The sequence below is a fragment of the Biomphalaria glabrata genome, chromosome 3, assembly GCF_947242115.1.
Source record: "Biomphalaria glabrata chromosome 3, xgBioGlab47.1, whole genome shotgun sequence".
In the NCBI taxonomy this organism is placed as follows: domain Eukaryota; kingdom Metazoa; phylum Mollusca; class Gastropoda; family Planorbidae; genus Biomphalaria; species Biomphalaria glabrata.
The window spans coordinates 10,150,564-10,165,481 of record NC_074713.1 but is presented as its reverse complement, the minus strand read 5'-3'; the positions used below and the strand labels follow the sequence as shown (position 1 = coordinate 10,165,481).

Genomic DNA, 14,918 nt, shown 5'->3' with positions numbered 1-14,918 from the left:
TCAGTGAAGATTGGGATTTTTTAACATTTCTAATGGGTATCGGAATTGGTGAACGTAAAGCGTCTGGTCGTTGTGCTGGCCACATGACATTCTCGTTAAACGTCGGACATGCGGGTTTGCAGGAATGCTCGAACCGTTCCAATGCGGCCCTGCTGCTTGAGACGTAAAATTCCGCATTGAATGTTTGAGGTGGTCAGGTGGTCTTGCTAAATAAAGAATCAATACAGCATTAATTGTAATTAACTTTCTTTTGGGTAAATTCTATGTCATATCTTTTTAAACATTCTGTGTCTTACTAGTATTTTAATCGCGTTGCCCGAAAATATTTTTTTCCTGATATTTTTATTATTTTTTTTTTTTTTTACAATTTCCCTAATCGCTTCACTTTGAGACCGCATCACAAACCAAGAGATTAGAGACAGGGTTACTGCAGCGATTTGATCCCATGATGACCTGCTAACTATCGTAAAAAAATGCAAGCTAAAAATCTATGGCCGTATTACAAGGTCTTTGGGGCTCGTAAAGACCTTCCTTCAGAGAACAGTACCAGGAAAAAGGAGACAGAGAAAGCAATGGGAGGACAACATAAAAGAATGCACGGGCCTGCCATTGAAAGACAGAGAGGAATGGGGAAAGACCGTAGAAGTGTCATGATTGGTGCCCCAATGGTCCAAAAGACTAAGGGATAGGTGGAGGTGGTGGAGTGGTATCGCCTCACAACAATAGGCAAAGACTTTTGATAAAGGTGTGACTTTTGCAATCAACTAATTAATCGTTGACCAAGAATAGAGGAGAAGAGTCGACAACGTAAAGCGAAATAAATAAATAAAGACTTAAAAGTAAAATAGCAATAATAGGCCTACATAAAACACTGAAACATGACTTACAAATTAAAAACCAGACCTAAAATAAAATACTCAGAAAGACACAAGAGCCTATTTCTTATTCCTTAAGATAAGAAAAATTCACAAAAGTTCTCTTTCTTCCCTAATGCCATTATTTGTCATTAGAATGGGTTATCTGTATTGGCCAATAAAAACCAATCTTAGCAGACTCGAGTGACGCATGAAAACGCGTCAGACGTTCTCTTCTGCTAAGAAGGAAATGTGTAATTTCTAAGATAAAAGATCATCATTCAATCACTTCCGTTAGGCCAGAGCCACACTGAATCCTATCGTCATATCAATTAGGTTATTTATTATTTATGAATATTAACAAGGTAACAACGTCAGCCGACCGATAATTAACACCACGTCGGTTACACTATCTACCCACTAAAGACTATTTTGAAAGGTCTGAAGAGAGTGAAGAATGTTGATAGTTTTGTATTTCTTCGCTTCTGATTTTCGTGCCGAAACTATTGAAACCTGGGGGAAGGGGGGGGGGGGGGTACCTACATTGCTTACCTGGACAGATCAAACAGGTGAGTCATCGGTGGACCTTTCAACGGTGACATGTTAGTTTTGTGTCTACTTAACTTGCTTTACTGTAAGGTTAGACTCTACACATTTAAAAAACTTGTTGCTTTTTTTTTCTTTTGACACCTCTCCATTTCATTTTTTTTCTGAATGGTAAAAAAAAAGGACATTTTGTAAACTACATTATCAATATCAATATCTATTTACATAACAGATAACAGTACGATGCATGACTTGCTAACAGAACAAGGATGGTAACTTTTAGGTTATACTTATTGTACCCAACAATGCCATGAGACATTGTCTGCAGTTGTCTCCCTTTGTGTCTGTGTGAACATCGCAAGCTTGACACACAAACGCCTTGAGACATTGTGCATAAGTCATTGGAAACTTGTTCTTGAAATACTGTCTAAAAGGTAAGGAGATTAATTTCCTTTTCTAATCCCACTTTCTCTTGTCTACGTAACAGATGTCATGGCATGTGATGACCACTTTCTCTTGTCTACGTAACAGATGTCATGACATGTGGTGACCACTTTCTCTTGTCTACGTAACAGATGTCATGACATGTGGTGACCACTTTCTCTTGTGTACGTAACAGATGTCATGACATGTGGTGACCACTTTCTCTTGTCTACGTAACAGATGTCATGACATGTGGTGACCACTTTCTCTTGTCTACGTAACAGATGTCATAACATGTGGTGACCACTTTCTCTTGTCTACGTAACAGATGTCATAACATGTGGGGACCACTTTCTCTTGTCTACGTAACAGATGTTATGACATGTGGTGATCACTTTCTCTTGTCTACGTAACAGATGTCATGACATGTGGTGACCACTTTTTCTTGTCTACGTAACAGATGTCATGACATGTGGTGATCACTTTCTCTTGTCTACGTAACAGATGTCATGACATGTGGTGACCACTTTTTCTTGTCTACGTAACAGATGTCATGACATGTGGTGACCACTTTCTCTTGTCTACGTAACAGATGTCATAACATGTGGTGACCACTTCGTGTTGTCTACGTAACAGATGTCATGACATGTGGTGACCACTTTCTCTTGTCTACGTAACAGATGTCATGACATGTGGTGACCACTTTTTCTTGTCTACGTAACAGATGTCATGACATGTGGTGACCACTTTGTCTTGTCTACGTAACAGATGACATAACATGTGGTAATTACTTTGTATTGTCTACGTAACAGATGACATAACATGTGGTGACCACTTTGTCTTGTCTAGGTAACAGATGTCATGTGGTCTGGACTAACGTCTCAAATGTCAACCAGCTTTTAATGTTGGAAAATAAATGTATCGTTGTGAGAACCACACAACACCTTCGTTAACTTTTAAAGTATACAGTTGAAATTGACATCAACTAACTGTGGTTTGCGATTGTCAATGTTTTGTCACAGTCGTGGAAAATGTCCCATTTCATCCCATTTCGATATATTTGTTTGTGATGACGCAAACATCTCGTAGAATGAAATAGACACTGCCGTGAAGGTTCGATACACCTCTTTCAATACACGAGACGTGAAAAGATTTGCACGGTCGGTCAATATTTTGTGAGAGTTAAAGTAATATCAAAGTTGGGAGAGAGAGAGAGAGAGAGTTGCTGTTGACTGTAACTGCTGTACTTTCAGAGTAAGAGGCTTTTTTTTTTTGTTTGGAGCACACATTTATAAAAGAAAGGGAAATTGGATAGATAGGCATAGATATATATACCATCAGATAGATAGACATTCAGAAGATATATATATATATAGATAGATAGATAGATAGATAGATAGAGATAGATAGATAGATAGATAGATAGATAGATAGATAGATAGATAGATAGATAGATAGATAGATAGATAGATAGAGATAGATAGATAGATAGATAGATAGATAGATAGATAGATAGATAGATAGATAGACATTCAGAAGATAGATAGATAGAAAGATAGATAGATAGATAGATAGATAGATAGATAGATAGATAGATAGATAGATAGACATTCAGAAGATAGATAGATAGATAGATAGATAGATAGATAGATAGATAGATAGATAGATAGATAGATAGATAGATAGACATTCAGAAGATGATATAGCATTTTAGTGTCATTGTATTAGTATGTTTTTGTTTTTCTTTGCTACTCAAACAGGTCCAATAATGTCAAACCTCTGGTCAGTGTTGGTTGTGTCGCTGGTCCTGTTCGTCTCCTGCGAGGCACTGGGTCTTGTGGGCGGTTGGTCTACAGTCACTCTTCCCAATGATGACCCAGCCGTGACTTTGGCATTACAAGCTATCAATCGTAGCAAAGGAGACAATAAAACTCGAACACTTTTACGTACTTCCATTCGTTCACAGGTAATTAAACTAGTAAATAAACTAATGAGAACCAAAGACACACTTTAATGATTACAATATTCAAGTTAATCTTATTCTGAGAGAAAGATATTCAGTTTCTAATAAAAAAAAATAGATAAAGGTTTTTTATATCGGGGAGGCATTTCACTTCAAAATATATAAAAGTACATGTCAATATTAAGATTTGTATTCTGTTTAAATATTGGTATGTTTTATTAGACTATCCTTTTCGTACTTCAATAATACCAACGTAATAAAATCTTATACTGCATTGAGATTAACATATATATATTTTTTTTTTTTCTACAAAGCTTATAGCAACTCTCTCTCTGTCTTTGTCAGTCTGTCTGTCTGTCTTGGTGGAATCTTGTACAAATTATTTCTCCCCTTCCCAGTCTCAGAGCCAGTTTAAACTTTGCACAATGATATTGACAACCCATGAATCTGTAAAAACTGTAATAAATTAGTTGATCAATTATTCATAATTAATTAATTAATTATGTGTTATAAAGAAGAAAAAAGAATTAAATTATGGCTTTTATATAGCTTATAGCATGCTCAGAGCGGTTTGGTCCAATCTCATTTGTGGACCAGTGGGGTGAGGAGGTATCTAGGTTTTTCCGTACTGCTTTTAGCTCGAGCACCCCTTCATAGGTAGCCAAGCCAAGCTAAGTTCAAGCGCACTTAGCCTCTCGACCACGCCTCCCACAAGAATTAGGTCTTTCGCTAAAAATTTTAAACTAACACTAGAGAATAAAAACCTTCTATTTGAATAAGTACTTGAATAGCTCAGTGGCGACACGTCGATCTCCCATCATGGAGGCTCTAGCTCTAATTCAGGCTCGCGAAACCTTTTTGTTAAAAAACAGCTTTGCAAAGGTAATAATAATAATAATAATAATAATCTTTATTATCCGTTAGGAAATTTGTCTTACAATTTGTGCATTACACCAAACAAAAAACATTATAACTATAAGAAACCAAAGTGTACATTCACACCAGACTCACTCATAATTTACATGTGACAAAGTTTATACCAGATTGTTCTTATTTAATGATTTGATTGCCAGGGGAACAAAAGAGTGTTTGTGTCTGTTTGTCTTTGCTATCGGTGTCTTGTATCTCTTTTGTGATGGTAAAATCACAAAATCCTGACACAAAGGGTGATTCTTTATTTCGAGGATCTTGTTAGCTTTTTTAGAGATGTTTGTCTCAAACAACTGCCCAAATGGGATTTGTTTTTTGCCAATGATTTTGCCTGCAGCATTTAGGATTCTATTAAGTTTATTTTTATTTTTAATGCTCAGATTGCCATACCAGGCAGTGATATTGAAACTTAAAATATTGCAGATGTGAGCGTGATAAAACATAGCCAAGGCCTTTTCGCTAACATTAAACGAGGACAGTTTTCTTAGTAGTCGTAATCTTTGCTGCCCTTTTTTGCTGATATAATCAGTATTTGCAGTAAAATTTAGTTTCTTGTCTAGGATAGTACCAAGGTATTTAAAGGTTTGCACAATTTCAATAGTCTCTCCAGCTACAGAAACAATATCATTTTCCTTCTTGTCCCTACGAAAATCGATTATCATTTCTTTGGTTTTTTTTACATTTAATAATAAAAAATTATCTTTACAGTATTCTTCAATGTGTTCTAATTCTTTGAAATACTCATTTACGTCTGAGCTCTCTGAGAGCAGGGCAAGAAGAGCCGCATCATCAGCGAATTTTGTGAAGGAGCAACAAGAACTATCGGATTGAAAATCATTGGTGTAAAAAATGAACCACAATGGCGATGTCACAGCCCCCTGGGGTGCCCCTGTGTTAACTATGCGTTCATTAGATATAACATTGTTTACCCTAACCTTCTGAGCTCTCTGGGTCAAAAATTCATTAGCCCATAGTATTATGTATGGACTAATCTGCAACGCTTTCATCTTTTCAATGAGTAAATGAAGTTGTATAGTGTTAAAAGCTGATGAGAAATCAATAAAGAGCAATCTTACATAAGTGTTCGGTAAGTCCAGATGTTTGTAGACACAGTTTAAAATATTTAGGATGGCATCGTCTACACCTTTACCCTTTTGGTAAGCAAATTGTAAAGGGTCTAACTTATTACAAAGATCATTCAGAAGAAACATTTTAACCAATTTTTCTAAACATTTAGACACAATGGAAGTAAGTGAAACAGGTCTATAGTCATTCATTTCCTTCGGTTTGGAAACCTTTGGCACAGGTACAATTATAGATGACTTCCACACAGGTGGTATCTCATGGTTTAGTAATGAAGTAGAAAAAATATCTTGGAAAGGTTCAGCTAGTTGTTCAGCACATTCTTTTAAGATTCGCCCTTTTATTCCATCAGGCCCACCAGCTTTCATTGGGTTGACGTTTTTGAAAATGTTACAAACTTGCTCTTTAGTAATCGCCAATTCTAAGCAGTTGTTAACATTGACATCCTCAAGGGCTTTGAGTCTTAGATAATTAAAATCTTTCGTGTCGAAGCGACAATAGAAATCATTTAACTCGTTGGCCAATGTTTTTTCGTCTCTTGTAGCAAGATTATTTTTAATTTTGACTTGTGCTCCTGCCATTTTGTTCATGATTCCCCATACCTGTCTCATGTCACTTGTATTAATTGAGTCTTCCAGTTTGGTGCGGTAGTTTCTCCTCCCTTCCTCAAGAACGACGTTGAGATTTCGTTGAGCAATTTTCCTTGTCTGTCCATCGCCACTCATAAATGCTCTTTTCTTTTTGATTATTTCCCGTTTTATTTTTGCAGTGACCCATGGTTTATTGTTGGGGTATATCTTGATGCTCTTAGTGCTGACACACATGTTTTCACAGAATTTGATGTAATTTGTCACTGCGTCGACCCATTCTTCCAGATTTGAAGTGGTCTCTTTGAACAAATTCCAGTCAGTGCAGTCTAGACATCCCTGTAGTTTGAGAATATTGTCTTGAGTCCATTCTTGTACGTTTTTTTGAATGATTTTTCCTTCTTTAAGTTTTGTACGGTAAGTAGGCAGCAGTTGTATTGTTTTGTGGTCCGATGATCCTAGTGGTGGCTTTTCACGAGATGTGAATGCTCCTTTGATGTTACAATAACATAAGTCCAGAGTTCTGTTCTCTCTTGTCGGACATGAAATGTGTTGATAGAATGTGGGTAGGTCAACCTTCAAGGTGCATTTATTAAAATCACCCAGTATAACTACTGGTGCGTCCGGTGACCTTGTCTGAAACTCATGCACTACGTCAGCGATGATTGCAGCTGCAACTTCCGTTTTGGCTGTAGGCGGAACATAAACCAGGACTATGTAAATAACACCAAAGTCTCGTGGCAAATAAAAAGGTCTCAATGAAAGCGCCAGTAGTTCTAGATCCGGACAGCACATTCTCTTTTTAACCGTGTAGTTGGTACAGTATTTGAGGTTGATGTACACACAAAGCCCTCCACCTTTCTTCTTCTTAGACTCAGCCGTTCTGTCAGATCTCACACAAGAGAAACCATCAATAGCAATCAGGTTGTCGTTGTCATCCTCCTCTAACCATGTCTCAGTAAAAGCCAATAGACAACTTTCCCTAAATCCGTGGTCGTAGCGTATATGGGCACATATCTCATCCACTTTATTTCTTATTGAGCGGACGTTAGCTAGAATAATCGTAGGAAGTGGTGGGCGAAACCCTCTTCTTCTCAGTCTTTGCCGTAGTCCTCCTTTTTTCCCTCTTTTCCTTGTACTAATAGAGGAAGGGTAGAAACAATTTATATGTGCATAACACGGTGGAAGAGGCTTCCTCTTTGAACGAAGTCCGAGGAGTTCATCTTTACTATAATGAATAGATCTAGTACTAGAACGGCCGCCATCTTGGCTCGCCATTTTTCTTCTTTTATTTCTAACCAAATAACCAAAGTTGAACAAGTCTAGATCTAGCACGGAAACCTTGTCCCAGATACACACTCTTCCACCCCCCCTCACCAACAGGTACACAAAAGTCATTTGACCATAACGCACATATTCATTTATTTGCAACTTTTAAAAAATGGGCTAGTTTCCTTTTAAAACGTTACGTGTCATATTTCTCAAGCAATGGCCAAAAGCAATTCGCATCATCTTCTTTTTTTTTTATTATTGTTTTGGAAATAGTTCAAATCAAATCTTTAGTATCTCTAGTAGCCTCGCGAGCTTCAACTGTGTATGTGTTAGCGTGCTCCACATTGAGCAAGCCATCAGTTTAGTGGTCGTAATAAAGATTACAATAAAGATTTCAAGTTGAGATTCGACACTAGATAAACTTTCTACAGACAAGAGTTCTCTTTCCTCCTTTTGAGAGTAAAGGCACGATTACGTGAATAAATCGTACTAAGTGCCTAATACTAGTATTGGTCGTTGGAGTTGTTTTGTCTTGTTAATTTATAGCTGTCTTGTAAGTGTTATTTTCATTCTTTCACAAGATGGTGGCAACAAGGGTTCAGGCATAGAACCACTCAGACATTTTGTGAACCGCTTGACCGATACGCTTCACATCTCCCAAACGTATTGAGCTTACGGTTCAGTTCACCTTATTCGGTTTTGTGAAATATTTGTATCGTGAACTAAACGGCTGTAAAGAGTTCCAATGTTTGGCAGAACGAATGTTCATTGCTATAGTTGAGACAAGAATACGCTAATATAATGTGTGGCATATATGCAGAAAAGTTACAAGATCATAAGAATGATATTTTTCGGGAAACAGATTTATGGTGAAGATAATTTCTTTTGTATTGGAAATTTTCACGATAAACTAAATCAATGCCAAGGACTTCACAGTTGACAACTAAATACAAAAGAATTGAGCTATGGTTTCAACAATATCTCAAAGGGAAGCAGTTGATCTTAGCATCCAATCTCCTCTATTACCGCTAGTTAGTTTTGTATTTGAGCGCAAGTCTAACGATTCCACAATGTAGACATTATGTTAAGCTACAAAGGGAAGATTATAAAAAAGATAAAATTCTACAGTGCTAAAAGGTGGCACCGAAATGACCATTTACCTTCTAAACAACATAGTTTATCAACTCCTCCATTATCTTTATACAACGGATACGCCAAAAAGTCAAGCTATTTATAGTTTGTACGCCACTCATGACAATCTACAATTAACAAACTCTGATCGGCGGTGGGACTATCACGGAGACGAGAAAACATATATTGTATTCATCGCTTTGTTCTTCCGTTGTCTAGTTCTATCTTACAAAGCTTATATGAACTCACTATGTCAGTCTCTCTGTGTGTCTGTCTGTCTGTCTGTCAGGCCACACGTTTGTACACGTTCTTTCTCCGACACCCCCATCTCGGATCAAGCTGAAATTTTGTACAATTATTTCTTTTACTTGACAACACAAGATTCAATTTTAAATAATGACCTATTAGTTAATTAATTATTGGTAATAAATTACTTTTTTTGATATCTCAAAAAAGGAAAATAATTTGTACTTGACTGGTGTATAAGCTGAATTAGTCCCCTTTTTAGATTGTCTTCTGAGGCTCATTACAAATTTGATTACATGACAGATCCAAACTAATTGACACACTTTTTTTTATAGCAAGTATTTTTTTTTTTTTTGTATTTTGCTTGTTTTTTTTATTTTCATTATTCTTTATATGACTTTTTATTTCATCACTATGCAATTGGAGCAGAAATAGTTTTAGAAAGTCTCAAACAATTTACTAAAGCATTTTTATATTACTTTTCTATTCAACAGGTAGTTGCAGGAGTGAATTACGAGATCACTGCATATGTCACTGATGGAAAAAAAGTAAGTTGAATTCTGTCTGTATCACTGGACTGTTTTATTATCTTGTTATAGGAGCTCAGTACAATGATATAAACAAGGCAGGTATATAAAGTAGCCTAGACCTTTGTGTTACGGAGAACATTGATAACTAAAAGTGTGTGTGGTGATATAAAGTGGGTCGTTCCAATCCAAGCACATTCAAGTCAAAAGTATATGTGGGAAAGCATAAAATATCAGATGAAACTAAGAAGTAATTAGGAAAGCTTTTTATAGGAAGTGCCAGAAAAAGAAGGACACCTAGGGCAGGCCAAAATAAACAATTTATAGCCTTGGAATAAATTCACGGGTTTAGCGGGTAGGTAATGTCTGTATGTTCTATTTATTGTGTATTTTTAATCTAGAAGTCAAATAGGTTTATTTAGCGCAGAAACTGATGACATGACCTAGAGCAGAGAGGGAGAGAAAGAGAAGGTCAGTCAACAGTCTAGACGAGACCTTATCCATATTCTTATAGTGAATAAACATTTGACTGTCATAGAAGAACGTTTGGCGTATTATGTTTCAAGCAGCTGTTTGAGCTACTTATTGATTCTATCTTAACAATACACGTGTTTCCTAGCCACAATGTGGTGTCCTGGATGTGGAAACATCAATGAAAAAAAACAAGATTAGCCAAAATAAAAGCAAAAGGGATCGGTGCTCTAAAAAAAAACCTTGGCTCAACTTAAAGAAAATCTTATCACTATGTACAACGGAATTTCTAAAAAAAAAATGCTGCTTTTTTTCACATTAGGCAAACTTCGTCTCCCCGAGGATAAGAGTCTTCTTTAAAAAAAAAAATTTCATTTGCTTGAAACTATGTACAATGAAATAAAAAGGAAGCTTTATCATTGGCTTAAAATCCTGAAAGTCTTGATTCTCATAACATTAATAAATCTGTTGTTTGTTTGTTTATTGTTTGTGTATTCCTGTAATCTTTATTTTGTATATAGGAACAGGAAGTTATCCTTTCCTCATTTGTTATAAGTCTGGTGTATGGTTTTAGAAGTTCCTTCAGAATAAAAGATTTCATTCTACTCATAATCTTCAGCAGGTTAGCGGGGACGGCCCCGAGCAGGTTAGCGGGGACGGCCCCGAGCAGGTTTTGAATCGTGCATACCACACGACCAGAAATTCACATTTATATGTACCCAATGTAAACTGGGTTTGTATTTTGAAATAGTTAGCAATAATTATTTATAGTTTTTGTATAAATATAATTAATGGAATGATCAAGTCCAGTTTTAAAAGTCGAAAGTCACTTGCCCTTAACTCTGCGACTTATCGATATCTACAGATTTATAAGTTTCAATCGCTATTCTTGATGATCTCTTGATTGTAAATCCTTCAATAAACACAAGTTGAAGTAACAAATATGTTACGACATAACTTACAGAGTAAACACCTTCTCGAATAGGGTAGAGGTTAAGTTACAATATTTAATAATATAATTTGTTTGTTTGCTTGTTGTTAAGGGTTTATAGTTTTGTTGTAAGTACTTGAACCATAGCTAATTAAAGAAATACAGGATTTCATAGCGTTAAGAATGGAACATTACACACTAGTTTCATCAAGAGAGAAGGATTAGCTGTTTTTTTTTTTTTTTTGGGGGGGGGGGGGCTGATAATAAATCGATTATAGAATTCATGGTCTTCTATCGATACAACATTTAGTGGGTTGTTGTTTTTGTTGTTTTTTTGTGTGTATCGTGTGGGGGGGGGGAGGGGAGAGGGTTTCGTAATATCTTTTAATTCACCCATATTTTAAATTTGTTATTGTAGAGATTGTTGTCGGCTTGTTGTTCTGGACACATGATTGTGTAGACTTTGTTTTTAGTTACTTACAATGTAACCCAAGGTTCTTATGTTTCCCTATGTTTTGTTGTTGTTGTTGTTGTTGTTGTTTTTTGCTTGTTTGTTTTTGCCAATTAACATAGTTACGATTGGTTAACATTAAATCTAAAAAAAAAATTAAGAAACTCACAAATAACGTTAACTAGTCGTTATACATTATGTATGGACTTGATGATTATGTTAATTGAATGTAGCTCATGTCTTGACTTAATTGAATCCATCAAGAGTTACTATTTAATGTCTGAAACAGAAAGAGAAATGCATCACCACTATTTGGGTCCGAGTCTGGCTGGATGAGCCTGACAAATACAAGATTACTAAAGAGCCGACCTGTGTTAAGGTAGGATATTGTCAAGATCAAATTAAATAGTAAAAATTATGCTCATAGGTTATAAAGATTAAAACTCTCATGTTTAAATGTATATGATCACGCTTAAAGATTATATTATCATGCTTGGGGACTATATTGCCAAACTTAGAGAGATATTTTCATGCTCAAAGATTATAGGCCTATTAGTATACTTAAAGACAGGGTAGGATTATTGGAGGTCCTATGTGAAGTGAATTAGGTAGCCCCAAATGAAACAAAAAATAAATAAATAAACAGCAAAAAAAAAAAAAATAAAATTAAGCAAATTTATTTAAAACTTAAAGTACTCCAAAATTGGGCACACGTTTCGCTATATATTCTTTAAAAATTGTTTAGAGTCTTGTGAGAAGCTCTCACCAATCGGAGGACATAGATTGCGTATTACTAAGACCGCCCTGTTTAAGATACGATAATTGCAATACAAATTTGTAATATATATTGTAAACGGATCAATGACTTAGTATAATCTATGTTATACGATTATATTTCTTATCGTAATTTATTGTCTCTATCTTAATTTGTTCTAAGCTTTAAAAAAATGTATGTGATAGAAACTTCATATTATCAATTCACTAATTAACTACTTAGTAATTTTAGGTGTAAATAGCTTCAAAGATAAGGACTTCGCTGACAACACAAAACTCTCTTTGTAATCTTGTTAAGTTTTAAAGTCTGTTTCTGTAGAAAAAGTTCACTTTGTTTTTATAATAATATTGTTTGTTGTTTGTCACTATGCAGGTCAGATCTGTGTATGCCTAGTCATCTGATACACTTCACTCATCCTTAATCGAAGACATCGCCACTATTATTATTATTATGTTAGAAATGAACGAGTAGTCATTCTCTGGCGCTGCCAGGGTCGAGTTTCGCTAAAGAGAAACAAAATTCATCGTATTATTATTATTATTATTATTATTATTATTATTGTCACTGAAAAGTAAAGTTAAACAGTAAGTTACGTGGTTATAAAAGGAAATAAACAGAACTTGTGGGGAAATATAAATCATTTTCTTAGTGAAACTTGAGTTCTTTGTTATTTCTAGCACATAGGAAATTCTACTGTAAGAGAGATTGCAATTATTATAATGATACTTTTAACAAACAAAACTTTGAAGATAAATAAACATCCCATAACTTCATAGACCTGCGTTAATTAGACATAAAATAAAACCTATAGAGAGTAATGATAGAACCAGAGGGACAGACGAAAGATAAAGTTAAAGACATTCTTTTTCTTTCTAATCGTTATAAGAGTTGAGTCTATGAGGCTTGGAACTCTAGACCTATGGAAGATTGTCATAAGAGTTGAGTCTATGACTCTTGTAACTCTAGACATATGGAAGATCGTCTCCATCTTCTGTCTGAACAAACGTTTGTCTGGGAAAGATCCAAGAAAAGACATTTTATTACATCCTATTGCCAATGGCTCATATCACTAGGAGCTCGGATTAGAAGCGAGGCCAATGGTCGAGGACATCAGGGAAACTCCCCCATATGCCTTTCTGTTCCACATCAGCCGTGCAGGTGTTCGCCATAGAAACGGTCCTTTGAGGAACGGTGTGGAGAGTGGCATGTTTGTTGGGGCTTTCTTCCATCCCAGATAGTGCAAAGGATTCGATCCTTAGGCATTCCAACTTAACTTAATATTTCTATGAAATATTTTGGGTGCAAGTGATCGGACAGTCATATTCTCTAACCTGTCACCTTTCTGCACTCATATTTCAGTAACTGTAACATGCGGAGCGGCCCACACACAGGAAACGTCTTTAACTGCCCGTCTATGATATTGAGTAGGCATTGTGGTTTTGTATAGCCTAGCATGTCAGGTGCGTAACGTCTTACTATCTAAAGAGGACAGGTATATAAGTACAAACAGTAGTGAGAGCAGAACGAGACATGTAGTAGGTCCGTGGTCATCCACTGCAAACAAACTCATCTTCGGACGTCTTGACTCAATCTTGACACAATCTTGACAACGAAATCAATGGGCCTTTGAATGTGGGATTTCAATCTCAGTGCAGATCAAGATGACATTGCTCTTACAGATCAAATTCCAACACATTTCGATTAACCGTTTAGATGTTTAAAAGTCGCCGTATTTTTGTAGAAGAGAAATCATTTGTGAAAATGGTAATTAAGACACGGTTAATTAAGAAATCCATTACACTGTTTTCTTAATACATGATTAATATGCATACAGTCTTGGATATAATCTTTACTTTAAAATTTAAACTGTTTTATTTGATTCTAATTATCTTTCCCTTATTATCGCATAATTTCCTATACAAGGCTAGTCTCCCTTTAGCGTGGTACGTTTCTCGTATATATTGTATCTAAAAAATTAATTAATTACGACTAATTGATTAACTAATGGACCTCATTCACCAATCGTAAACAAACAACATTTAGCTTCCTGGTTCTCTATCTCTTCTATACAAATTACGTAATCCATAAAGGCTGTCACGTGATACTTTTTTTTTCATTGTTTTATCAATATTATCACGTGGCTAAATGTTGTTTGTTTACGATTGGTGAACGAGGTCCATTGGTTGATTTTTTTAAAATTGATTCACCTGTTCAATCATGAACTTGTATGCAAAATTTGAGGACAATTGGATGATCAAAAAATGGATTGCAAAAAATCTAACCAACGCCAACGTTCAAGAAAGATGCAGAGCGAGTTAATATACGCGTTGGAAAAAAGTATTTCTATCAGCAAACTTCTATTTCGTCCGCGTAATGTTACACAGGAGACATACAACTACACAATAAGACTCCATCTTCATTTACCTGACAAATAGTGCATCTGATTGAAAAAATTGACACAGCATGTCATTGGTGCGATCTGTTTCGGATGTTCTTTCAGAGTTGAAGATACTATACCGCCATCGTGACGACAGGGAGATGGCAGGGCCTGAACCCAGGACCATTGAGAAGTCCGAACAACAGTCCAGCGCGCACACCGCACGACCAGCCATCAAAGGAAGCGACATGGTGTAACGTGTAAACACAATTAGACATACATCCCCTTACAACTGCAGGAATTTAGTGTAACGATCAAACGCTTTGAATTAAATTATTTCGTTCAATTTTT

General features: G+C 35.8%; 1 protein-coding gene across 1 annotated transcript in view; it reads left to right on the top strand.

Annotated features, from left to right (window-relative positions):
• The first annotated feature begins 1,809 nt into the window (after nt 1-1,809).
• The window catches only part of LOC106060231 (uncharacterized), a 202,443-nt gene continuing 189,334 nt past the window's right edge, over nt 1,810-14,918 (top strand). The window contains exons 1-5 of the mRNA XM_056023286.1: nt 1,810-1,834; nt 3,584-3,789; nt 9,530-9,583; nt 11,705-11,794; nt 12,563-12,642. Coding sequence (XP_055879261.1) covers nt 3,592-3,789; nt 9,530-9,583; nt 11,705-11,794; nt 12,563-12,583 — 363 coding nt within the window. The 5' untranslated portion in view covers nt 1,810-1,834; nt 3,584-3,591 and the 3' untranslated portion in view covers nt 12,584-12,642. The remainder of the gene's footprint in view (nt 1,835-3,583; nt 3,790-9,529; nt 9,584-11,704; nt 11,795-12,562; nt 12,643-14,918) is intronic.